Source organism: Charadrius vociferus, unplaced genomic scaffold (assembly GCF_000708025.1).
Source record: "Charadrius vociferus isolate BGI_N301 unplaced genomic scaffold, ASM70802v2 scaffold1086, whole genome shotgun sequence".
NCBI lineage: Eukaryota > Metazoa > Chordata > Aves > Charadriiformes > Charadriidae > Charadrius > Charadrius vociferus.
The window spans coordinates 247943-272517 of record NW_009648906.1 but is presented as its reverse complement, the minus strand read 5'-3'; the positions used below and the strand labels follow the sequence as shown (position 1 = coordinate 272517).

At 39.4% G+C, this 24575-nt stretch overlaps 1 protein-coding gene across 1 annotated transcript; it reads left to right on the top strand.

Annotated features, from left to right (window-relative positions):
* The first annotated feature begins 552 nt into the window (after positions 1-552).
* GPLD1 (glycosylphosphatidylinositol specific phospholipase D1) lies at positions 553-23053 on the top strand. Its single transcript, XM_009887221.1, has 25 exons — positions 553-649; positions 3543-3598; positions 4563-4641; positions 6008-6105; positions 7275-7385; positions 7663-7711; positions 8212-8266; positions 8920-9027; positions 9724-9751; positions 9839-9978; positions 10959-11024; positions 11589-11709; positions 12241-12380; positions 13573-13759; positions 14870-14980; positions 16299-16373; positions 16762-16918; positions 18880-19021; positions 19598-19697; positions 19791-19884; positions 20471-20647; positions 20960-21120; positions 21360-21386; positions 21487-21537; positions 22976-23053. Exons 1-25 carry the CDS (start codon positions 553-555, stop codon positions 23051-23053), a joined length of 2508 nt encoding a protein of 835 aa, XP_009885523.1.
* The last annotated feature ends 1522 nt before the right edge of the window (positions 23054-24575 follow it).

Here is a 24575-nt window from a genome sequence, read left to right as displayed (position 1 = left end):
CTCCCCGTATTAACCATTGGGCTTTCAGTGTGGATCGTAAGACCCAAATGTGCGTGCGCAATGTCCTGCCAGCTCACCACAGCTTATGAATTCGTATTGCGTACAACCCAGGAGCTAGTGGGTTTCTACCCACGCTGCTTTGGCCATTGACTTTATTTATTGTGAAATCTGAGGTAGGTGTCATAAGGCAACTGCACCGCGAGCTGGACGAGCTGTGGGAGGATGCTTTTCTCTGCCGTGCTGTTGTACGTGAGCAAAAACCTCCTGGCTGCTGTGCAGGGATGGCAGTTACACTGCCCAAACCCCAGAGATATTACAGAATTCAAGAGATGAGAACACCTATAGGTTATTTCTTTTTTTTTTTTTTTTTACAGATTGCATTGTTTGAGGTAAAGAAAAGCAGCAGTTTAAAATAGCCTTTCAAATACGACACTCATTTACTTGCCGTGTCAGCAATATGTTTGAAAGAAAAGGCATGCTCCGTAACCTACATTTCAAAGGTCACAGTGCTACTGCTCCAGGCTTCTGAAAATCACAGTTCCAGCCAGGATCATGGCTGGTTTGAAGAGTTGGTCAGTTTTGCTGGTTATACTATACAATTTCTGTCAAAAATGTATCCCAAGTGGAATTTCAACGCATGTTGAAATAGGTAAGACATGTTCAGAATGAGTTTTTGTGTCTTCTGGGTTGCTTGGCAAGAGAAGTAAATTAAGATTCGGCTGGCAAGCAAAGGGAGGAAATAATGTTAAAGCAATGAGCATTCTACATCATTTTTTAAAAAAAATGTGAATAACACATAGGACAGATGAGTAGTTTGGTTTTAGAGTTTGAAACTTTGCTGTTTTTATAACCAAAATGCTTGAATCAATTTAGTTGCGTATTTTTCTGTCTTCTAAAACACAGGCATTATGTAACTGGAATGTTTGTGTCTGTGAGTCTTAGGCAGACAGGGTTTGGTTTGGAGAAAGAAGAGGAATAGTTTACGCAATTTATGGGATTGTTATATTTAAACTAGAGAGTAACACAGATCATTTGTGGTAGCTCTGTTTTCAAATCATCGTGTATTAATTTTGCCATACCTGCATAAAATAGATAAAATGCTGTAATGTGTTGGTATCTATGACTAACATAATGAAAGTTTTGTTCTGTGTCTCTTTGGTAGGTTGCTATCTGTAGCCTGAACAGCCTAGATTTGTAGAGAATGAAGGAGAGAACTGAGTGAACATGAAAGTGGGGAAATATTTCTGGTTTGCATTTCTTGTTTGCATGTGTTATTTTGAAAATCTGGTTTCTGCTGTAGTTCTTGCAAGAACACTCATGAGTTGTGTGAGGTTATTCTGACATGCTTACTCATAATAAATTGGCAGTTTTAATTGTTTGTTCTGTTTCTGATTCAAAATCCATTGCTCAAACAGTAAAACATACGATGTTGTCTTTGTTCAGGTAATCTTCTCAGACTTTAAGTACTGAACACATGCAACTCTGAACAAGTTAAAGGCTGGGATTATTCACGGCATTCATTTGAGACTGAGAGTATGTTCCCTTGCTGAGTGTTGGACCCTTGGTCAGCATCTTGCAACCATTTGCTTTTCCTAGTGAGATGTCAAGAAACCCATAGCAATCGGTAGGAGAAGTCACTCTGCCTGAGGTTAGGCAAGCACACGCGTCTTTGCAAGCTCGGGGCTCTAATTACCGAGTATGAGCTTCTGAAAACTTGAAATAACAGATTTGGCAGAACAAAGTGTATTTGCAAGAAATCTACAGAGAGAAATGAGCTTATGGATCTGTCCCAAAGCAGCTCTTTTTTTCTAATCAAGGAAACATATTGCAGAAAACCCGCATTTATATAATTTAAAGATCTTGGTTGTCTGAGAAGTAGTGTATGCACTAAACTCTTGGGTCATAGTTTACAACGAATTTTATCCATTGGCCTGAAAATTACTTTAAGTTAAGTTCAGCTCTGATGCTGCTAAAATCAGTGCTTTTATTAATGTGCAAATAAAAGCCCATGATGACAAGATACTGAAAGTTATTGCCAAATCCAAACGCTGAATATTTCAGGAAAAAAACCTCCAACAAACTCTAGAAAGGAACTCCTCAAAACCAACACCAAAGTCTATCCTGAACAAACTCTGAAAGTACTTTTGAAATGGTGAAAAGCTTCGCCTGTTCAAAATGTTGATCATGTTCAGTGTGCTCGGCAGAGCTGTGCAGTGCCCTACTTGCCACGGCCTCATTGCTGCAGGAGAGTCCGAGTGGGGAGGCTCTTCCCTCCCAGGGGCTCTCCTCAGACCCATGGGGCTCTGTGGAACAGTGGGGATGCATCACGAAATCCCTTGTAAAGGTGAAACTTGTAGGACCTGGTCCCACATGAGTAATGAGAGAAGTTGGGGAGGGGGGTTGTGAGGCAGAAAAAGCAAACTGCCAAACTGAGACTCTCCCGCCCTGCAAAGGGAGACGTGTGTTGAAATGGCTGAGCCTTAAAATGATAGACTTTTTTATTATTATTATTTGTAAGTTGTTCCTGGTTTGGTGCAAGATTGATCCTTAAGGTAGCTTAACAGATTTGTATGGGATGGTTTAGATCAGTGGGTAAAATTAAAAGTGAAAGGTCATTCAAACCCACGCAGTTTTGTCTAGATCTTATTCCAGAATGAGAGTGGTTCTTTTCTGTGATGTGATTTATTTGGTAAGGAGCAAATTACATTCAACATATTCTGGGTTATCTTGATCAGTCTTAGTTTGTAAATAGCTTCAAGCAAGGAGTAAAATTTGCGTGGGAAGGCAAGACAAACCCATGCATGCAGTTTCAAATTAATAATTTTAGAGGCAATTTTAGGTATTTTTAGAATAGTGTTAATAGATTATCCCTGGGATCTAACATGAATTGGAAAGAAAATTCATTAAAGACAAGTGGTGCCAATTTGTTTCACTCTTGTTATGCTTGTTCAATAAATATTTTGGCTGTAAGAATCTCTGCCTATTCAGTGAATAAATAGTATTATTTACCTTGCTGACTTAAGATTTTTGTTGGTTTTCATACCCGTTAAAAATTAATCAAACTGTTAAACATCCACAGTGATTGCTGAGGTAGCCTTTTTTGAAAAAGGGCAACAGTGTTAAGGGCAACAGTGAAACTTAACATACAATTCAGGTGGGTCCTTTACAGCTAGAACTTTGTGATCCGTACTCCGTACATGCTGGGTGTGATGGTGTCAGTTCGCTGCTGTAGCTCAGTTCTGAACTTGGGGAGTTCCTTTTCTCTGCAATTTCGGCTTTGTTGGTCAGCTTGGGAGCTGGGGCTTAGAGAGAGACTGATGAGACCTCAGTGCCCTGATGTGCCACAGAAACAGCATTTCCTTATTAGCTCCTTAGGGGAGAAGACACACCCTCTCACAGGTACAGAATTTTTTGAGAAATCATGTTTTATGCACCTGTGCCACTTGACAATGCGGTGTATTCTGGTTTTGATAATGCTTCTAACAAAACATGGGCCTGGCCACAGTATCTATAAATCAATACTTCAATATGTTGTTTTTCAGCACATAGAGCTCTGGAATTTTTCATTAAGCATGAAGGGAATGTTAATTATAGACAGGTAGGAAGCATATTATCACTTAATTGTGTACATCTTTCTTGTAAATGTTTTTCTGTCTATATTCTTGCCTTTCTTTTCTTTATTATTTATTCTCAGTAATATGTGTATAAATATTGTGCCTACACTGTATTTTTACCTTTTTTGTGTAAAATCATTTGACTCCTGAATAGTATTACAAATATGTAGCAGTTACAATAATACTGTGTGAGGTTTTCCACATGTTTTCCCATCTTCTTAAGTCATAACCTCTGTGAGTATTTGTATTTGGAGAATCAGTAGAGGATTTTTGGAAAGGAGATTTAATAAAGATAAGGAGAGCAAAATAACAGCCAGGTTTTGAATTTAGTCCACCACATATGTCTTTCAAGCAATTTCTGGTTGGTGCAAATAGCTTTTTCTTTCATGGAAAAGAAAGAGCAGAGGGGCAGAGCACTGTAAGCACGTGGACAGTTTTCATAACCACAGAAGCAAAACACATGTTTTGTGTTTAAAACATTTCAATATGCTTTAGGACGATGTAAAGAAGATGATTTTATATAACTTGATCTTTTATCAAATTGGGAGATCACTCAAAGGAAGTATTAGTATTCACATTGTCTGCTGTAAACATCTGTGCTGTAATTCAGAGGATGGAAGTTAGCAGCCAAGGCTTCGTGTTTAGTCCAAGAGAAGGAGGGCACCTTCAGAAGGTGACTTCACCAGCACCTAAATTAGATAATACAGACACTTTCCTAAATGGTCATTCAAATTACAGGATATACAGAGTAGTTTAGTTTCGCCTACAAGGATTGGGCGAGGCGGGCAGGGAATGATGGGGGATGATGACAACACTGAAATAACATATTTTACCAAGATAATAGTTGTATCTTGCTGGATATTTAAATCTTATCTCAATATTGGCAGTAAACTGTGTTTTCATTCTGTGCAATAATGTTCTTAATCCCTTTTCCCCGTTTTTTTCCAGTTATTACTAAAGCACCAAGATGCATTTCAGGCTGGGAGCATTTATCCTGATGCCTTTTATCCTTCAATCTGCAAAAGTGGTAAGAAAAGCTGTATAAGTCTAATATTGTGACACCTGTATTTTTATCTGAAAATCCTATAGAATTTAGTAGGGTTGAAAATAGTTATGTTGTAAGAAATGAGGTATGGCCAAAAATACCTTCCTGCAAAAACATCCAGCATTTTTGTTAGTATTTTGAGCCTTTTGGTAGAACTTTATAAGAAAATAATACATTCAAAAATGTTTTTAGAAAGTAACTTTGCTTCACTAAAGTTGAGGTCCATCTTGCCTTGTTTTATAGTTGGGCCACTTGTCAGCGGTCTCCTTAGTCAATGTGGCAGAAATAGGTACCTCTGCAGATCTGAGCTGTGTTAACGGTGTGCTTCTACTTGAAGAACAAAGCCATCCAGACAGCTTTTCCAGGCAGGAGACAAACTTAGATGTAGAAGTCTAGTCTGTGAATGTTTAATTTTGGTCTAGCAAATCCCATCCTTATGTTATTTAGTTCAGCTGCACTGTAAACTATCAAGAGGCCAGGAGGTGACTAAATCACGCACAAGGTCTGCTCTCTTGGTTTCAGCGTTTAATATACCTTAATCTTCTGCAGTTTCACAGTTCTGTGTGAACACATACTCTTCCTCCAAGTGTATTGACAGTCTGAACAATCTGTCTCCTGCCTACCTTCTTCCCCCTCAGAGGATTTAATATTGTGCTGCTTGGTCTCGTCACATCAGCATCACCTTGCCCTTAGCTTTATATAGGTACACAGAAATTTTTAGGCAAGGTCAGTGTTAGATCCTACATAATCCCTTCTGCATAAATCCAAGCGAGAGTAATAATTGATGCTTCAAAGGAAAACCTGATTTTTTCCTACTCTCCTCTGCTCTTCTGCTCCTGCACTGACTGTATCTTGGCAAGTTTGCCATTCTGTTGAAAATGATCATATAGCCCTCCTCTGCCCTGTGGAAACTGATACCTCTCCCAAAGCATGATATTTTGAGTTGGCTGCCATGTCCATCAGCTTTTCTGCCATACAATTCAATGCATTCATTCAGTCAACAGCTTCTCTGTCAGCTCTCTCTCTCCTCTCCACTTGGGCAGTTTTTCATTGTACTGCATGTACTCACAGGCACAGAGAAAGGAAACAGGCACAAAATTTTCAGGTGCTTCAAACCAAAATCACAGAAGGTAAATCTAGCATCTCTTTTGACAGTATAAATCATATAGGAATATGTCTCATTTGGCTCCTCATCTAAGTAGATTGCAAAATGTATCATGTGTGCAGTACGAAGTTGAACAGAAGTCTATGTTTGATTTTAATGGAGAAAACATACTCTTTTTCTTTTTTTCTTTTTTTTTCTTCCACAAAGAATAAATCAAATGCTGATATGATTTTATTGCAATAGGAATATTCCATGATGTGTCTGAGGACACTCACTGGTCACCATTTCTCAGTGCAAGTATTCACTACATCAGAAGGAATTATCCTCAGCCTTGGGAAGAGGTAAGAGAATTTCATTAACTTTTGACTTTGCATTCTACTGTCTTCTTCACCTTCACTTGTTGTAGTTTCACCCTTTAGGAAGTGTAGAAAAAAATGTATGTTTTTAATTTAAAGTCTGCTGATGAAAACCCTGTTTTCATCTTTACCAGACAAAAAAATTAAGGTTTCCATATAAAGTCTATCAGTTATCTCCAGTGTGGTCTGATGTTTATGAAACATTTCATAGGTCCAAACTTTCAAATGTGATTGGTGGTTTTGCATTATTGTCAGATCTGGTTGAGTGTTTGCCACTTGAAAACCAGGCATCTTTTGGAATTCTCACTTGTGAAATCTTGCACTTAGTCTTTATTTGCTCTTGTTTATGGTATACGAGCTACAACAAATTGTCAAAAGCGAGAATGATTTAAAAAGTAATACTGTTTTCTTTTCCTTACTGGAGAATTTGCTGTTTTATCCCCACTTCGGAGAGTCATACAGGTGGAGCAGCATTTGAGAGCGTGCACTCTTTAAAACCTAAACAAGTCTGCCTGCCTTTTGACTGGCTGTTGGTGATACTGATCTTGTGAACTATTAACCCTCAGGAAGCATAAATTCAACAAAAACTATGATTCAATAACAGATTTTTAAAAGACCTACAGTGATTCAATGCAGAGAAGTCCTTTCTGGAGTAATGACATTTCTGTTGCTGATAAATTTATTCAAAATAACTTTTCTGTTTGTAGGAATAAGATGAGTAATTTTGTACCTGGGCTTTAATCGGGTACTTTTACAATGAACAGCACTTGCACAAGAAAGTCTGTCTCTCCTCTGTGTGCCTGCACAGCACCCATGGTGGCAGAGGAGGTTCACTCATTGGAAGTGGAAGTGTTTGTCCTGAGTCCAGAAAAACACTTTAGTACACATCTAACTTGAAGTACACAAGTTGTCCTGACGTCGACCATGTAATTCTTTGGCCTTGGACAGTATGAAGTGATTAAAGCTTCTCAAGTCACAAAAAGTGACTTCAGCATCTGAGAATGAGTGGTCAACGCTTTGTCATGCTAAGTTGTTGGATTGTAAGAGTTTCTAACCTATGTCCATGTATAATGCACTTACGTAAAATCCTCACCTCTTCTTAAAGACGAGAGCAAAATTACTGACATGACTACAAATGGATTCTTGTTGTGTAGGCTACAGAGAAGCTGGTGGCTTTCCTGTTTGGAATTGCCTCACATATGGTGGCAGATGTTAGCTGGCATAGCCTGGGCATCGACCAAGGATTTCTAAAGGCCATGGGAGAAGTAAGCCTGTATTATTTTATTTATTGATATAACTGGATTTATTGGAATTGGTAGCTTATCTTTGGACTCTGGTGGGGAGGGAAGGGAAAAACTGGAGCCCTGTTTCAGGAAGATTTTTCAGAGAGACGTAGTGTCACAAACTCCATAAGAATGAAGTTGGTCAGGTTTGGGACCTGTAAACTTCAGGGCTACTTGGACAATTTGTCTCTGCTCATATGTTTGTATGGAAGGATGAGTAACATAAATAGACAGTTCTCTTGTTTTTCTCTCTCTCCAGATTGATTTTCATGGTTCATACTCAGAAGCTCACAATGTTGGTGATTTTGGTAATGTTTCTGTTTGCTGATTGTAGATCCTTCTGATAACTAGTCCCCTTCAAAACCACAGTGGATGATTCTGACTCTTACCATGTGCAATGCAGGAGCCAAGTGTCATATGCACACTGTATTCTCACTCTCCCCCATAGCTTGTAAAGCCCTGCTATACCTTTCCTCATGCTCCATGTTTCAGGAGATGTGATAGGGCATATGGACACTTGTATTAAAGCCAAAACACAGGCTGATGGATGCTAAAGTTTAAATGGAGTCACTACTGTGATTTTAAATTTTACGCTATTCTTATTCTCTGGAAGCATAAAATATGCAGCATACTTTCAGGTGAACAATTTACGTATTCTAAATATCTAGCTAGAGGATCTACCATATAAACATAGATAACATAGCCATACATAGCTTCATCCATGCTGTTATCCATGATAGATACTTAATGGGTTTGGTTTATTGGGCTTTTTGGGTTTGGGTTTTTTTTTTCATTCTTCCGTCCACAGGTGGAGATGTACTGAGTCAGTTTGAGCTGGACTTCAGTTATCTGGCATCAAATTGGTAAGATTATGAGGTTACCTTCTTTAATAATGATTTCTGCTTACTCTGTGTACACGCTGTGTTTTAACAAAATGCTGTCCTTCTTTATCTCTCTTTCAAACAAAACCCTTCTTTTGAAGCAGCAGTTTTAGATATACACAGTTTTTTTCTCACAGTTTTTAGCTAAAATAAAAAACTCACGTCTTTTTTCTGCTAATAAAGTAGGTCATTTGGGTTGTTTTGTTTAAGTAGAATGTAGTTCACCTAGGTGTAGAAAGCACAGTTCATTAATAAAACTTTGGCACAGCTGTGGGAAATGTCTGTTTGGCTAGGAGTAGATTTGGCACAGCAGAGAGCTGGAGGACATCCTCCAAGATTGTGTGACCACCAAGCCAGGGAACCAGTGTGGCAAGTGTAGAAACTCCACCAGTGGTAGCCGTAGGGGAATGGTTCTACAGTTTCTGACTTTGAACCTGAACAAGAGGAGAGTGTTGTGCAGAGGGTAACTGCACCTGCAGTCCCGTTCTTTCTGGCATTTGTAAATCTTCATGACCTTTTATAGTCTTTTGAAATTTAGAATATTTTAAAGCAGGCTATTGTTGTTACAGAAAGTGTAATCTTTTATCAGGTGATGTGGAAAATCTCTTGTTGTGATACCTTTGTCTTGGTTTTAGGTACGTACCTGTCAAAGACCTGGCAGCTATCTATAAGGAATTTTATGGAAGAGAGATCATAACTGAAAGCACAATTACTGACTGTACTTACCTGCTGTTTCTTGAACTGTAAGTGGAATAGCTTTGTCTGGGTTTTCGTAAGTGAAATCTCTTTGAAATGCCTATGCATTAAGGCCAGCAATATAGGCTCCCTACTAGACCCCAAAATCATAAAACACCTGAGGTTTCTTAATGGCTAGAATATAAATTTGGGCTGCTTAATGACTGTCAAATTCTTTATTACACCACAGATTCAGCATTTTAGCTGTTTAATGCATTTATGCATTTGACGTATTTATGCTTATTGATTTGAGAACAGCTGTCTTCAAGGACCATTGCACTGTAGCATGTTAGCAATATAATTTTCATGTACTGAGGGAATAGCGTACATACCTAAATAAGTGGCTTACCTACACTTGATGTAGATCCTTTCAAGTCCAAGAATAATTCAAAAGAGACTTTTTATATCTGGCAATGTCTGCTTTTGAGTATCTTTAACAGCCTAGCTGTATCCTTTATTTCAGTTAGTTACCAGTAGTCACGCAACATTTACAAACACTGTGAATCCCTCCAAATTAAGGGCAGCAATAAACTTAATATTATGACTTCTCACATTACAGCTTTTAAAAATATACTAACAACCAACACGGAAATGTAATGACTTGCATAGTATTTACCATACAGAAACCTTGAAAAGAACTGTTTAAATAATTGAATATTATTAAATGAAGCAAATTTATTTCTGAAGATTATTTTTTTTTTCAGGCATGGAGAAAGACTCGCTGTTGCCAAGGTCGGTTTTCTGTTTTCTTTATATAAATGAACAAATAGCATGAAGACAATGTAATCCATCTTACTAAGTATGTTGTTTGTCTCTTAGCTTTTTCCAACGTATGCTAGTAAATCTCCATTTCTGGTGGAGAAATTCCATGAGTATTTCCTCGGAGGAGTGGATGACATGGCGTTCTGGACAAACAATATTTTTGAGCTGACGAGCCACATGCTAGAGAATGGAACCAGGTATAGCGTCTTTCCTGCAATATGAAATGCAGTAGTCAAGTTCTGACACCCATTTAATTGGTCTTCTGAAGGCAGGTTCTTTCCTAGAAGTGGTGCTGAGCTTTAATTCCTCACTTGGACAAAGGGATTTCTGTGGCTGTCCTTTACCTGAGTGCACAGGATTACACAGGCCTTGAGTTCGCATTTGTTGTATGTTCACAGTCTTTTCCCCAGGCAAGGGTCTGGCATGCCCAGCTGATACGCCACAGGGAGAATTTGGGGCATTCTTTAAGACATACTCAAGGCTTAAATGTTGTATAGTCATGCCCTGAGGTTCTGCCTGGCCTGGCAGTCTGAGCGGTGGCTGTGGCTGCACTTCTGACTGCTGTCATCAGCCAGCAAAGGTGTCCCTTCCTAAGGGAGGTCAGATATTGCCTTCAGACACTTAAGGCAAATAGGATTAGAAAGAGTAAGAGTATATAATCTAGTGTTGGAAGCTTAGGCTTGTACTCAGAATATCATATTTTTATAGAAGTTCTAGCCTCGTACTGCTCTATTACATGTGTAACCTTACTGTAAATAACTTTATAAGACCAACAGTGGCGATTAATCCATTCTTTTATACGGAAAATATCACTGCAGCTATTTTGGGAAATGATGTTTGAAATACAGTATGGTATTTTCTGTTGTGTTCTTTATTCCAGAATGGCACTTTCATTGAAAGTGCTTTAGATTAACAGAATTAGCAGAACATGTTACAATAACTTTCCTTTAAGAGTTATATAGACATGTGAGTTTCATATAGAACCTAATGAAGGTCGTTAAAGTAAATATCAAAGGTGTTTCTAAGGATCCTAATGATGCTGTGATTTTGAATAAGCAGGGTTTCTTGAGAAAACTGGTGACTTCTAATAGAGGAATCAGTAAGGATAAAAGTTGTATTTTTAGTTTTACTTCCATTGCGGGAAAATCTTTAAAATGCATTCTGCATATTTCTTTAGTGGCTGCTTCCTGCCTGAGAACCCTCTGTTTATAAACTGCACAAGGGAGCACAAGGACAACTATGTGTAAGTATAGCTCTGAAGATTCAAAGATTTACTTATGAAAGGAGAGCCTTCCGCTGATGTGGACAGTGAGTTATTGAAAATTCGAGATCTTTTGGTTTATCTTTTTGTGTGTGAATTTGAGATTCTGTTAACATGAATAAGTAAGCTTCATACAGGGGAACTGTCCAGAACCTAGGAGAGACTTTGACCTTCCACCCTAAAGACAAGAATACTTACCTAGAACCCGAAGCGCTAAATCTTCACACTTTATTTGATTGTCACTCTTTTTTCCACTAATCATGAAGCTACTGATTTATGTTTACCCTTACCATAGCTAAATTCTCTCCTGATTTATGTACAGCAGTTTGGAACTCAGATGTTCGGAGTGCAAGTGTATGTATTCCTCTAGCAAATATCTCAAGAGAAACCAGCTTAACTGTATCTCTTGAGAACTCCATTTGTATATGGGAGAAATGACCTCCTGATTGCATGCAATATGTTTGCTTCTTCTAGCTTTGTCATAAAATACTCAAGTCGTTAATTCAGTTATATTGATTGTTATTACTGCCTTCTTTATTTTAGCAGAAACAGCCAATCAAAACATGAACATCAGAAGAATACAACTTCTTTGCTTACAAAAACACTTGAAAAGAATATAAATTATACAGAGAGAGGAGTTCACTTCAACATACAATCTTGGGCAACAGTAAGTGAGAAGTGACAGATGTGTCAGGTAAAATTCAGATCTGTATAAAACTGTTTAATTTTTGTCTGAAATGCTGCATGATGGAGGAGGTGCTCTGGATGTTAACAGTAGCCTCTGACTTCACTTCATGGAGATTCCAGCACCATTGTTAATCTATATATTTTTATATACATCGTAAATATTCAATTTTTACACTTTGCTCATTGTATAGTGAAGTTAGAACCCATCTTGCAGTGCCAAAAATGACAAAATATATTTTTAGTATTTACATTTTACAGAATCATGTGATCACTTTGGGGGGTTAAGAAGTCCCCACAAAGCATAGCAGTGAACAATTAGCCGCACTCCATTTAAAGCATACAGATTTTTGTCTCTTTCTAAAATGGTGCTTATGACCTGAGTCAGAATCCACTTAGATCGATGTGGTGATTTCCACTGTTGGTGATTTGGTTTTTGAGGTGGTCCGTAACGTTCTGGAGTTTCAGCCTGTGTTTTAACCATTCTTGTGTCTCTTTATTATTTTTATTTCAGAATTCCCTCCGCTTGATAAACCGTGCTTTGGCAACCAGTGTCTGGAGAGCTTTAACATCTACACATCAAAAATCTTCTAAGCACATCTCCAAGCCAGCAGCTTCATATTTTCTGACTTCACCCTATGCTAGGCTTGGATGGTTGGTAATTTTCCTCCCACCTCCCTCTTAATATCTGAAAATTTTGAGTACCCACCAAAATATTAATTTTTATTCTTTGGACACTCTTTAAATGTGACAGTCAAAATCAATTAGTGGTACAAATCTGGCTGAATGGCTTATATTATCTGTCCAGAACAAGTTAAACCATAAGACTTTTCTTTCAGATGTTAGCATGAGCCTCTTTCTGTTGGTACTGAATAAAACTGTATCAAGAGCAAAATTTCCATTCAGATGTGAATTCTAGTCAGATAACCTCTTTCTTTGAAAGGGTTGTCTTGTCTTTTTTTTAACATTCTCTCCTTAGTGAAGGAACTCAATGGTCTGTGTGTGATCAAGCTCAGAATGGAAGGAACCAAAATTAGAACCAACATCAGCTCTAGTTCTGAACAGTATAGGAACATTGTTATCCTTTTTTGTTTATTGGTTTATGTTTGTGCAGAATTAATTGTCTGTCCCAAATTGATCACTGATAGTGCCTAGTGAGTGTTCTTGGAAACACTACAAGACTAGCAGGGAGTTCAAAGATCGATTTAGGACACAGAAAGAGGCACATTCTCTCTCCTTGCCAGAGAGGTTCTCGCTTGACCTGCACCAGAGAGGAGTAATAAAAGAAATTTGTATTGCTGCTCATCTTGCTTTATTTCTTCTGACTCAAAAATTGAATATTTATTTCTCAAGTTTACTTCACACCAGCCAAATTAACAGTACTTAGTTCTTTTCTCTCTACATTGCCTCTCTAAACTCCAATGTGTTACTGAGACCTGTGATCCCTTTGCTTATCTACTGTTAAGTCCATCGATTAAATCAGAGGTTCAGTTAAAAAGATACTTTATTTAATCTTTTGGATTCTGTGTCATATGCAAGCAGCCCTTTTTCGTGCTCCTTGCTCTGATTGCTCTCAGGTGCCTTGTGTCAGTAAGTAAAAAGCAGTTCCTACAGATATCAGATGCATTAATGGAAGATGAGTCTTCAAGGCTCTGGTTTTATTTAATTCCAGGAAACAAAAGTAAAATATGTAATATGAAAAATGCTGCGTGGATTTTTAAAAAAAAATAGATAGGGAAAGACTGGCCTTAGTTGACCTAAAGCAAGTAAAAGTATGTATTATCTGCTAATGTTTTGGTAGTCTGGAAGCTAATGCTACGATTTTGTTGACTCCCTTGCTGTACAGGGCAATGGCCTCAGCTGACCTAAACCAGGATGGATACGAAGATCTGGTGGTTGGAGCACCAGGGTACAGCACACTGGGCCGTGTTCAGATAGGACGGGTCTATGTGGTCTATGGCAACCAGTCTGGTTTGCCACCAGAGGACATGGATCTAGATGGGAAAGCTGACCAAGTATTACAGGGTCATCAGGTGAGGGGTCAAGTCAGATATTTTGTTACTTAATTTTTTTTTGCCTGAAAATGTAAATTTTGGCTGAGCAACAATATAATTAATATGTGTGAGGATTATTCCTGAAATACCTCTCCTGGTAAAAGGATGTCATATGCTTTTCAAGAAAAATAACTGTTACTTAAGTCACAGGAACAATTAAAGCAATGGTGATCTGTAGTTTCACTTTTGTTGCTGTACCAGTTAAGTGGGTATTAGAACATAATTTGGCCTTGAATAAAATAGAGGTGGTGTCTCTATGTCACAGTATAGCTCATTCAGGTCCCTTCATTTGAGACAATACTGTGATTTTTCTCTTCATTTTTCATCTAAAATTATTAATTCAATAAAAGTTTCAATTCCTTTGAAGCTACATTTTTTCATTAGTTGATAACTTCTCACAAAACCATTGTTTGTCTTTACTAAGAGTACACATTTTAAAAAAAGGAAACTTCGATTGGACATGGTGGGGACTGGCTTGTAACTGAGAAGCAGGATCAAATGATCTTTTTGAGCAATAAAAATGATTCTCAGTAGAAAATATCTTTATTCACAAAGAAGAAAATTGAAAGATGAGATACATTTCCTTTTAGTCTGTTTCTGTGGTTATAAACTGTGCAGATGAGATACATTTCCTTTTAGTCTGTTTCTGTGGTTATAAACTGTGCAGATGAGATACATTTCCTTTTAGTCTGTTTCTGTGGTTATAAACTGCAGTAACAGCTGCCGTCTTCTTACAGAGTGTTTTAGTGGTTCACAGCTATGAGGCTGTTAACAGGAAAGATCATAAGCTTAACACTAGGCTCAGAAGAGGAAATAGCAAAGCAACACCATGTTGCGTTCAGTTATTTTGTATTTTAGCACCTCCACATCCTCAAACAGAACATTGACTCTGAGTTAGTGTATTAGTATGAAAGTTATTACTTGGGAGAACAGTGATGCTAAGAAAATCTTAAGAATTGTTGGGATAGATTTTTGTCATCTCTGTTTCCATTTCTTCCCTGTGCTGTGATTGCATATGTGCATTAGGTTTTGATGGTTTTGTCTTGAAAACGTTTGTTATTTTCATGAGAGCAATCCTTCTTCTTTTAGCCTTCGGGAAGATTTGGTTCTGCCTTGGCAGTCCTGGACTTCAATGAGGATGGAGTGCCAGATCTGGCAGTTGGAGCACCTTCTGTGGGATCTCAGTTTCTTACTTACAAAGTAAGCCACACACATGTGTGTGTTGGGTTTTTTCCCCTCCAAACAGAACATTTTTATTGATGTATATTTTCTTGAGCAGTGAAATGAGAGAGAATTTCTGTTGTTGCTCAAGATGACATTGTAATTTAAACACAAATGTTTCTAACCTTTGTGGGTACTTTGACCAGAGCAATGGCAGCTATCTGTATTTTTCCTTCAGTGGCCTTTTTGCACATTAGAAATCCAAATCAGATTGCAACTTTGCAGCACTGATGTGCTGGAAATGTAAGGAGCCATTCATGAAATGCAAGTGTACCCTTTTTATTTAGGAACAGAGAGTCTGGAACGGAGCTTATGGGTCAGTGAGCCTTGTCATCTGCTGTCACAGGCCAACAGATGATATCTAAAATATGATATGAACACAGACACACTTGCTAAAATAATCAAGTTACAGAGGCTTAATGACTTGCAGCTTACCAGATAAGCCAGTGTAATGGTCCCTGGGTATTTTCAGCCCATGTGAACTGAGAGGCAAAATGTTTTGGTTTAAACCATGTCCATTAAACTTACAACTCTTCAGAATTTCAAATACTAACTTAGCTGCCTACATAGGAATTTAAATGCTTTTATGTAGACCCACTAGCTTGGAAAATTGATTGCATCTGTTGTGCCTGGCACTGTGTGCCATTGCATTAAATAATAATTAACAAAATTTGAGCCCCCTGAACGTGTGTATAACAAATGTAACTATACAGTATACTGTCCTTGCTCCTTACCCACAGTATGATGAAAATGTACTTCTCTGTATGTCTCTGGTTTGTTGCCTGGTTATAACTGTACCCATTACAGCACAGGTATTCTTAGGTTTGGGGTGGACAAGACAGTATTATGAGAAGGCTCTGACAGGAAAAATGCAGTTGTATTAATAGCCCTTGCAGAACTGTTTCACTCAGAATCCCAGAAGGGCCCTTCAGAGATCATCTAGTCCAACCCCCCTGCCAGAGCAGGTTCACCTAGAGCAGGTTGGACAGAAACACATCCAGGAGGGTTTTGAATGTCTCCAGAGAAGGAGACTCCACAACCTCTCTAGGCAGCCTGTTCCAGTGCTCTGCCACCCTCAAAGTAAAGAAGTTTTTCCTCGTGTTGAGATGGAATTTCCTGCGTTCCAACTCGTGCCCATTGCCGCTTGTCCTGTCCACTGAAAAGAGTCTGGCCCCGTCCTCTTGACACCTGCCCTTTAGATATTTATAAGCTTTGTCCTTGTGCTTTGTCTTGGATTTCGTACTTGGTGCCAACATGCAGATGTTCTTACGCTGTATTTGCTTTTCCTGCTGTTTAGGGTGCTGTGTATGTCTATTTTGGCACTGAGGGAAGAGGCTTGGCATCTCAACCGAACGTTACTATAACTTGTCAGGTATATTGATCAGGCTAACACAGGGCTACACAAGCAGGAGGTAACATAAAGGGGAAGGAGGCTTATGGGCTTAAGAAAAGAAGGTTAAAATCAATCTTCTAATTGTAAGGGAATTTAGACTGGTGGGGATGGTGCAAGCAGGTGCTTGCCTAGGTTGGTTGTATGTGGGAAAGACATTTGTACTCCAGTGCAGGGGAGGCAGCAGGGTGAACATAAAGATGCATAGCACTCAAAAAAACCCAAAGAAAACCAAACTGAAGTCAGGGAGTGGGAGGGTAATTTGATCAGAAGCAGACAAAGTTAACTCTTTAGAAGTAAATGGCTCTATTTTGTTACAGAATCAGTGGTTTCAGTTCAATTTCAGGCTTAAACTAACTGTTTATTGCAGTATTCCTACTGTAATCTTGGTTGGTCCCTCCTGGCAGCTGATGTTGACGGGGATGGAAACGCTGATCTGGTTGTGGGCTCTCCATATGCACCCGGTGGTGGACAGCAGAGAGGATTTGTGGTTGCATTTTACTCTTATTTCAACAGGAGTGACCAAGGTAATATATATTGAGTAAATTAACTCTTCCATATTTTATGTGGCTGTTCATTTGTTCCTAATTATAGGATAATTCACGTTTGAAGGGATCTCAGAAGGTGTCTAGTCCAGTCTCCCACTCAATAAGGGGACAGCTATGAAGTCAAACCAGATTGCTCAGGACTTTATCCAGTTGGGTCTTAAAACTCTCCAATGATAGAGATTGCACAGCCACCCTGGGCAGCTGTTCCACTTCTTGGCTGTCCTCACAGGGAAAAAAATGTCTTGTTACAGCCAGTATGAACCTCTCTTGTTTCAGCTTTTGCTCATTGTCTATTGTCCTCCCACCATATGCAGTGAACTCAGAGGCACAGAAGGCATTGAGTACCCCAGTACACCGGGAAGACCCTGGCTCTGTCTCCTTGTCAGCCTCCTCATAGGTACTGGCAGGCTGCTGTTTGGTCCTCTCAAAACCTTCTCTTCTCCAGGTGGAATAAGTCCCGATCTCTCAGTCTCTGCTCATAGCGCAAGTGCTCCAGCCCCCAACCATTTTGGGGGCCCTCTACTACATTTGCTCCAGTTATGAACATATTTCCTATTTTGTGGGGTCCAAAACTGAACAATGTATTATAGGTGTGGTCTAGGGAGGAGTAAAGAGGTAACAATCATTTCTTTCAATCTCTTTGCCATGCTCTTGCTTATATAGCCTGGGATGCTGTTGGCCGTCTCTGCTGTCAGAGCCTTATGCTCGGCGCTCTGCCCACGAGGATCTCCAGGGTCTTTTCCATACAGCTGCTCCCCAGCCAGTCTGTCCCCAGCCTGTATCGCTGCACGGGCATCTCCTTTTCCAGGGGCAGGGCTTTGCATTTGTCCTCGCTGAATTTTGTGTGGTTCCCATCAGCCTGTTCCTCCAGCTTGTCTGTGTCCCTCTGAATGGTAGCCCTGCCCTCAACAATCTCCTGTCATCTGCCAACTTCATGAAAGGGCATGTCGTTGCCTTCTCCGAATCATTTGTAGAAGTCTTTAACAGGATGAGTCTAAAGATAGGTCCCTGAAGGCGCTCCACTTGTCACAGGCATTCAGAGTATAACCCACTCACTGCTGCCCTGTGAGGGTGATCATCTCAATCTGTTTTTTCCCATCTAGTTGTCCACCCATGCAGACTACAATGTCCCAGCTTGGATACAAGAACGTTGTGGGAGCCAGTGTTGAAAGCCTTGCTAAAGCAATGGATACAACTGTGCTACCAGGGTGGACTCACTGGTCTTCCTTGGAAATTTGCAAATGTACCTCGAAAGATGAATTTTTATCGTTCTGTATGCTCCTTCAAGTGGCTAAAGAGGAATGCTACAAGTGAATATGGCTAATGGGTACAGGTGATGAGGATTGTTGTGAATGAGGGAGGAAATGCCACATATGGAGCTAAATAAAGTTAATAGGGGATGGGCAGGATACACAGGTATTCAGAGCTTTGTCAGAATCATGTAATTGAGATTTCCAGTAATGCTTAATTTTTGTAGCTTCATATAAAATTAGAAACCACAAGGAAAATAGGTTTCAATAAACTGCTTACTGATGTTTTTGCAAAACCAAACCACAGAATGAGTTATTTGAATTAAAGGCAGAATTACTTGAATCTCCACCACCCTTGAAGAATTACCAGTCCTGATGAACAGTTTCAATGTTATCCTGTCTTTAAGAAGGAACCATTAGTTTAGGGCAGGCTTGACTAATAGCTTTCATGTACTTTGTGTAGGCTATTGCCAGGATTTAGAAGCAGTCTGTGTTGAATAAAGGCTTTCACCAGCCAGTGCAGTTGCAGACTGAGCAAGCGAAGTTATCAATAACTGGTGCCATATCGTGGACAGTGTAACTTTCCTTATAGAAACTTGTTGTCATAGGATGAATCGGTGGAGGATTGCTAACAGATTTTTCTGTGCCAGGGTACACCAGGATTTAATTCGTATTTTTCTGGTCTGTCAGGACTTCTGTCAGTACAGGATGCCAACTGGATGGTGAAGGGGGAAGAAAACTATGCTTGGTTTGGATTTTCACTTGACAGCTGCCAGCTGGAGAACATAACATTACTGCTGATTGGTAGCCCTACGTGGAAGAGTTGTGCTGGGTGTGTTGTATATGACAGCTTGCTCTCTCCTCCATTCTGCCCTACTTCTATAATGTTTAAGATTTGTAATAGATCAGACTTCCAGCTTTTCAGGAAGTTTCCTCTTTGTCCTGCTTAGAATATTTTTGTTACATTTATATTTTTATGCCTTCACCCTTCCTCATGAAGAGAGAGGGGTCTTTAGGCCCTCTATAGAGAGGGTCTGTCTTTGTTATTTACAGACACACATGAATTTCTTGGGTTTTGTTGGGGGGTAGGGGAGAGGCAGCACAAAAATGCTGACAGCTAAGCACGCCCAGAATAATCCTATAGGTAGCACTTAGTTTGAAATACAATTTTTAAAAGCAAACCAAACACATATTGGGTGATAAAGAAGTGGGTAGACAGGCCTAGTCTGTGCTCTAAATGTTGTGTAACTAGTTAGAATAAGCATGGAAATTACTAAAATAGATTTCTAGAATTTGGCAGCCACTATTATTCCAAACTAAAAGGGGAAGATATTTTAAGCGGAGCAATCCTAGCTGAATTCCAAAAACGCGTTGTTGCATACAAATATATTTTGCATTGTAATTCCAGCTGCAATCCCTTCTCATCGGATGTCAGACAGAGTGTTGGGAAGGTCTATGGGTATAACCCACCAAGCTCAAAGCACTGGTTTGCAGTGACTGGAGACAAGGTAGGGCTCCTTCTATAGTATGGGAATTTATGAATAATTTGAAGTAAACTGACATTCTGTAGAAATGACATAGTTGTTTTAAAAATCTAACAGGTGATGGGCAGAATGGGTTTCTCTCTGGCCAGTGGTGTGATATCCGTGGCTGGGAACACAAGGACAGTTCTGGTGGTAGGTGCACCTACTGCAGGTATGTCCTGAAAACTGAAAACCATTTTTCCTTTGGGACGTTTGTTTCTGTATAACCAGAGGACAGATACAAAGTTAAAAGTTAGAAAAGGGACCTTTAAGATGCCACGTAATTAAAAAAAAAAAAAACAGAAATAATCACTGTAATCACCTATAAGCACCTTACCTGTAGAGTCATCTCTACTATGCCTCAACTTCAGTGGTTGGTTTTTTCCTTCCTTAATATTAGCTTAGCAGCATTACTACTTTGCATTGTTTATGTAGCAGTGATTTGCTAGTCGACTGCATATTTCTTGGAATTAAAACAACACTGCCTTACTCTGGCAGTAGACAGTAAAGAATTAGGGAAGTAAAAATGTAGAACTCTGTCTTTAACTTGAATGCATTTTTCCCTGGTACTATTGCTAAGAGATTGCTTCTATGCTAAGTAGTGTTAATACCATATAACATTTGATCTTTTTTCATAAATTAATATAATTTTGTCCATGTTATGTAATGCCAGTATTTCCTGCTGTCAGTGTTTTGCAAGTATTAAACCTGAGTTCCTGTGTCTGATGTTCAACATCTGTTACTTCTTTTGTTTCCAGATAGCCTGTCTAGGATTTCATTTATATCCTCAGTGCTGCACCAAGCTGGACTCGCTCTGGTATATGATCTGACAGACAGCACCAAGCCTTCTTTGCTCAGCACCTTCAGTGGGGACAGAAGGTTTTCTCGCTTTGGAGGAGATGTATACCTAAGTGACCTGGATAACGATGGACTAGGTAAAGTTTGATGAGTCTAGATCAGAGGTGACATGTTTTATTTTTGGCAACAGCAATACTGGTCACCTACATATTCTTACAAGCGCTAAACACAGTCTGCTTCCTCTGTTAACCTGTACCAGTATTCCATCATGCCTTGTGGGGAGGCATCTCTAAAATCCCAAGCGACTTGGTCAGAAATTGACGCATTTTAACTGTCATCGTTAAAAAGGAATTGTGGCATCTAGAGGTGTGTAAAAGCCAACTCTCTTATGTTTTGGTTTAGCGTTATTTCAATTCTGATGTGTTATGTCATCCTTGGAATATTTGCAGATGAAATGATTGTGACATCCCCACTGCGAACTAACGATATCACCACCATACTGTTTGGTGGGGCAGCTGGCCGTGTTTACATTTACAACGGAAAGCAGGCATCCTCGGGGAACGTGACAGGCCACTGCAAATCATGGGTATCTCCCTGTCCTGAGGACTGGGTAAGAAAACATAAAAATGAGATGAAGATAAGAGGTCATAATGACAGCTAATTAATTACCTTCTGGGTTGGTTTCAGAAAACAAAGTTTATTCTTGTTTCTGAATCTCTGTGACTTGGCTCCTCCTGTTCATTCTTGAATTACTTTGCTGTTTAGGAGCCAAGGTTATTGCACTGGTCTTCTACTCTCCTAGTGTGGCTCTCTCCACTGACTTTTTATTTTCTGTTTTTTCTTCTTCAGGCACAGTATGTCCTGATTTCTCCTGAGGTAAGTAACCAGAAAACAAACTACTGACAGAAATGAGAAAGTCCCACTTTAAAAAAAAACCCCTATCATCAGCATTATAACAAGCAATGTTATTTTACAGGATCTATCAAGATTTGGGAGTTCGGTTATCACTGTGAAATCTGAAAGAAAGGTGAGATAAATTACTGTTGTTGGTTGCTTTGTAACATCTTTCTACCTCATTTTCCTATACTATCCAACACCTCACATATGTATCTTATGTATTTGCAGAAGTCTTAAGTGCTTTACGTAGTTAATTAAATTTTCATTTAAGTCACTTTCTGAACTGGTAATTAAAACTATTTTATTGGTGGATGGAGTTGCCAAAATCTTTGCACCTGACACCCAAATTGACAGAGATCACTTTAAACCAGCCTGAAAACTAAACTACTTAGGAGTTTGCTGAAAGGTTGCATGGTAAATCAAGAGTAGGTGCCAACTGACTTTACTGTTCACACCAACCTGTACGCGAAGTGGATGCTCAGCTATGGAGTAAACCAGGCACTGAACCAACCCTCTCATGTAGTACGTACAGGCTCGCTGTCCTAGCTGTCACTTGCAGTGAACGCTGTTTGTACGTCAGGTATTTCCAAGTATAGAGGCCCAGTTCTTACCTGAGTGATTCTGGATGTGTTTGTGTACTTGCTTCTCATTGTTTCCCTCGGATGCCTGTTATTATATGCACAAACTTGTGCATAGGAAGTTCCACCTAAGCATGAGGAGTGACTTCTTTACTTTGAAGGTGGCAGAGCACTGGCACAGGCTGCCCAGAGAGGTTGTGGAGTCTCCCGCACTGGAGACATTCAAAACCCGCCTGGATGCTGTCCTGTGCAACCTGCCGTAGGTGACCCTGCCCTGCCAGGGGGGTTAGACTAGATGATCTCCAGAGGTCCCTTCCAACCCTGAACGTTCTGTGATTTCACCAAAAGCCAATCCTTTTGTATGCTGCACTGAGGAACCTTTTTTTCGGCTTGAAGTTTACTTAGTGCTTGTTCAGCTGCAGGGAGTCCAATATTCTGCTTACTCGGGCATAACCTGTGTGAGAACTGAGAAAGTCTCAGTACTGGGCTGAGGAGGTGTGTGACTGGTGTTCAACAAACGGTGTCTGACTTCTTGCTGTTAAAACACGCAATGGAGAAACACCTGGAAATGTAAATGCTTCTGAAGTAGGTTAGGGTGCATAATCCAACACCTGAAACACAGGCATCGCTGACGGTTTCTGCACAAGTACAAGTAAGGCTGTTCTCCAAGTGGTTGTGTTCCACTATGGCACCAAGCCAGTCCACACTCCAGCTTCATCTGTATTATCTTACCCCTGAGAAACAGTTCATATTGGCAAGAGATTTATTTGACTGGTTCCAGCTTCTTCCATTTCCCCAAATGAAATAAAGTCTGTTTGCCAAATCGTTTTGTTAACTGCTATTCTCATGAGGTGGGTTGCTCTTGTTCCTCCTCATCACATTTCTATATGACCCTAATGATATGGACAAAATCTGGTTTCTCTTAGGGAAGCTTAAGGCAATCATGCACCTGCAGTTCATTTTGCTAACCCTTGTTCTGTATTTCTGCAGAAAGAAGTTGTAGTGGCAGCAGAGAGAAGTTCGGCGAAAGCTCGACTTGGTGGACGGCTTTTTGTCTACTCGCTCTAAAAGTTCACGGTAGCCTTTAAGACCAGGGCACAGCTAGTCTTTTAGTGAAGAATGTCTGTAGTATCTGTGATACTTTCCTTAACCTGTACAAACCAACAGACCACAGGACAGCAAACTTTTGATAGCTAGATATCCTGGCTAGCTAGATAGGGTCCTAGATAGTATTAAGGGAGGGAGGGATGGTCACTATTTTAAGTGAAGGGGAATAAGAGCATTCATGGTGGTTTGAACTACAAACCAACCAAAGCTATGTCAGTCATGTAAAAGCACAAATTAATTATGTTGTGAGCAGTGGCATCATTTAAGTTAGAGCAAGCTGGTCTGAAAACCTTAGAGGCTGAAATGAGCAGAAGACTAGATTTTGGAATATTTAGCTGTATAAGGAATGTTCAGTGGTCACCTTCTTTACTGGTCAGATTGGAGTATTTTCGTGACAAAACCCATAGTTTACCGTTCCTTATATACTGTGATACAGACAGGGATTCTAAGATATCAAAAGTTGCTGTCAAAATAATAAGCGTGGCAGAGGGGCAGCTGTAACCCAGACAGAAAGGTAGGTGCCAGTCAAAAGGGCTTTTGCTTTCACACTCACGACTGAACCTACTCTGCACCCGTTCTTTGTGTTTTCATGTAAAATTCCATAACCATGGTTAACTTAGAATTGTTAACAGCTTTTATCGTTAACAGTATTGTCTTCAACTAATTAACACTAATTTTGTATGAAGCAGGTTTAATAGAGTGTGCATCAATTATCTATTAAACAACTCGAGCAGCAAGATGTGATGCTATTATTACTGACGCTAGTCCGTAGACACATATGTATATGAATTTTCTCTCTTGCCTCCTTCACAAACATAAAGCATTATTTCTATTATTTTAAATAGCACAAGTCAGTGGAATAGCACAGAATTCTAAAGGTCATACTTCAAGATGACACACCTCAACTTACCTTTTTAGGAACTGTCTCTCTTAGAGAGGTTTTTTTTTTTAAAAAAAAAAAGGCAAGGTGAACATTAGCTTGATGTATACTACATTCTGACATCTATTTTGGAGACTTTACTTACCCAAAGAGCAGAACACTTAAAAAAAAGTCTAAAATCTGAACTTTATGAAAGAAGTAACTGTATGGAACTGGGAACACAGTACTTACCCTAGAAATTTGTGAACTGTAGTGTGAAGCAAAACAAGCAGTGTATTTCTAAAGGCAGAATAAAAACAGTTTTTCTTTTTAAATGAAAATTGATGAAACCAGTATGTTCTGTAGCAATCCCATGCTGAACATACAGCCTCCACTGGCTTTGGTTTTTTTTCTGTGTATGATCTCAGAGTAATTTTATTGCACATGAATGCATTTTGGTTACTTGAACTGCAAGAAAACCATTAAACATTTGTGTATATCCGTAGACAGAAAGGCAGTCTTGTAAAAGATGTGCCTTTGTCACGGTGCTTTTATTGTGCTTTAAGTCAGTTATATACAGGAAAATGAGTCAATACAGTTCACAGAAGCCTCTCTGCACAAAAG

Excerpts from the sequence above, each read along its gene's own strand:
- GPLD1 (XM_009887221.1), top strand. The coding sequence starts at position 553 with ATGGCTGGTTTGAAGAGTTGGTCAGTTTTGCTGGTTATACTATACAAT. Across the intron at positions 3,599-4,562 it reads GGAATGTTAATTATAGACAG|TTATTACTAAAGCACCAAGA; the intron begins GTAGGAAGCATA and ends GTTTTTTTCCAG. Across the intron at positions 4,642-6,007 it reads TCCTTCAATCTGCAAAAGTG|GAATATTCCATGATGTGTCT; the intron begins GTAAGAAAAGCT and ends TTATTGCAATAG.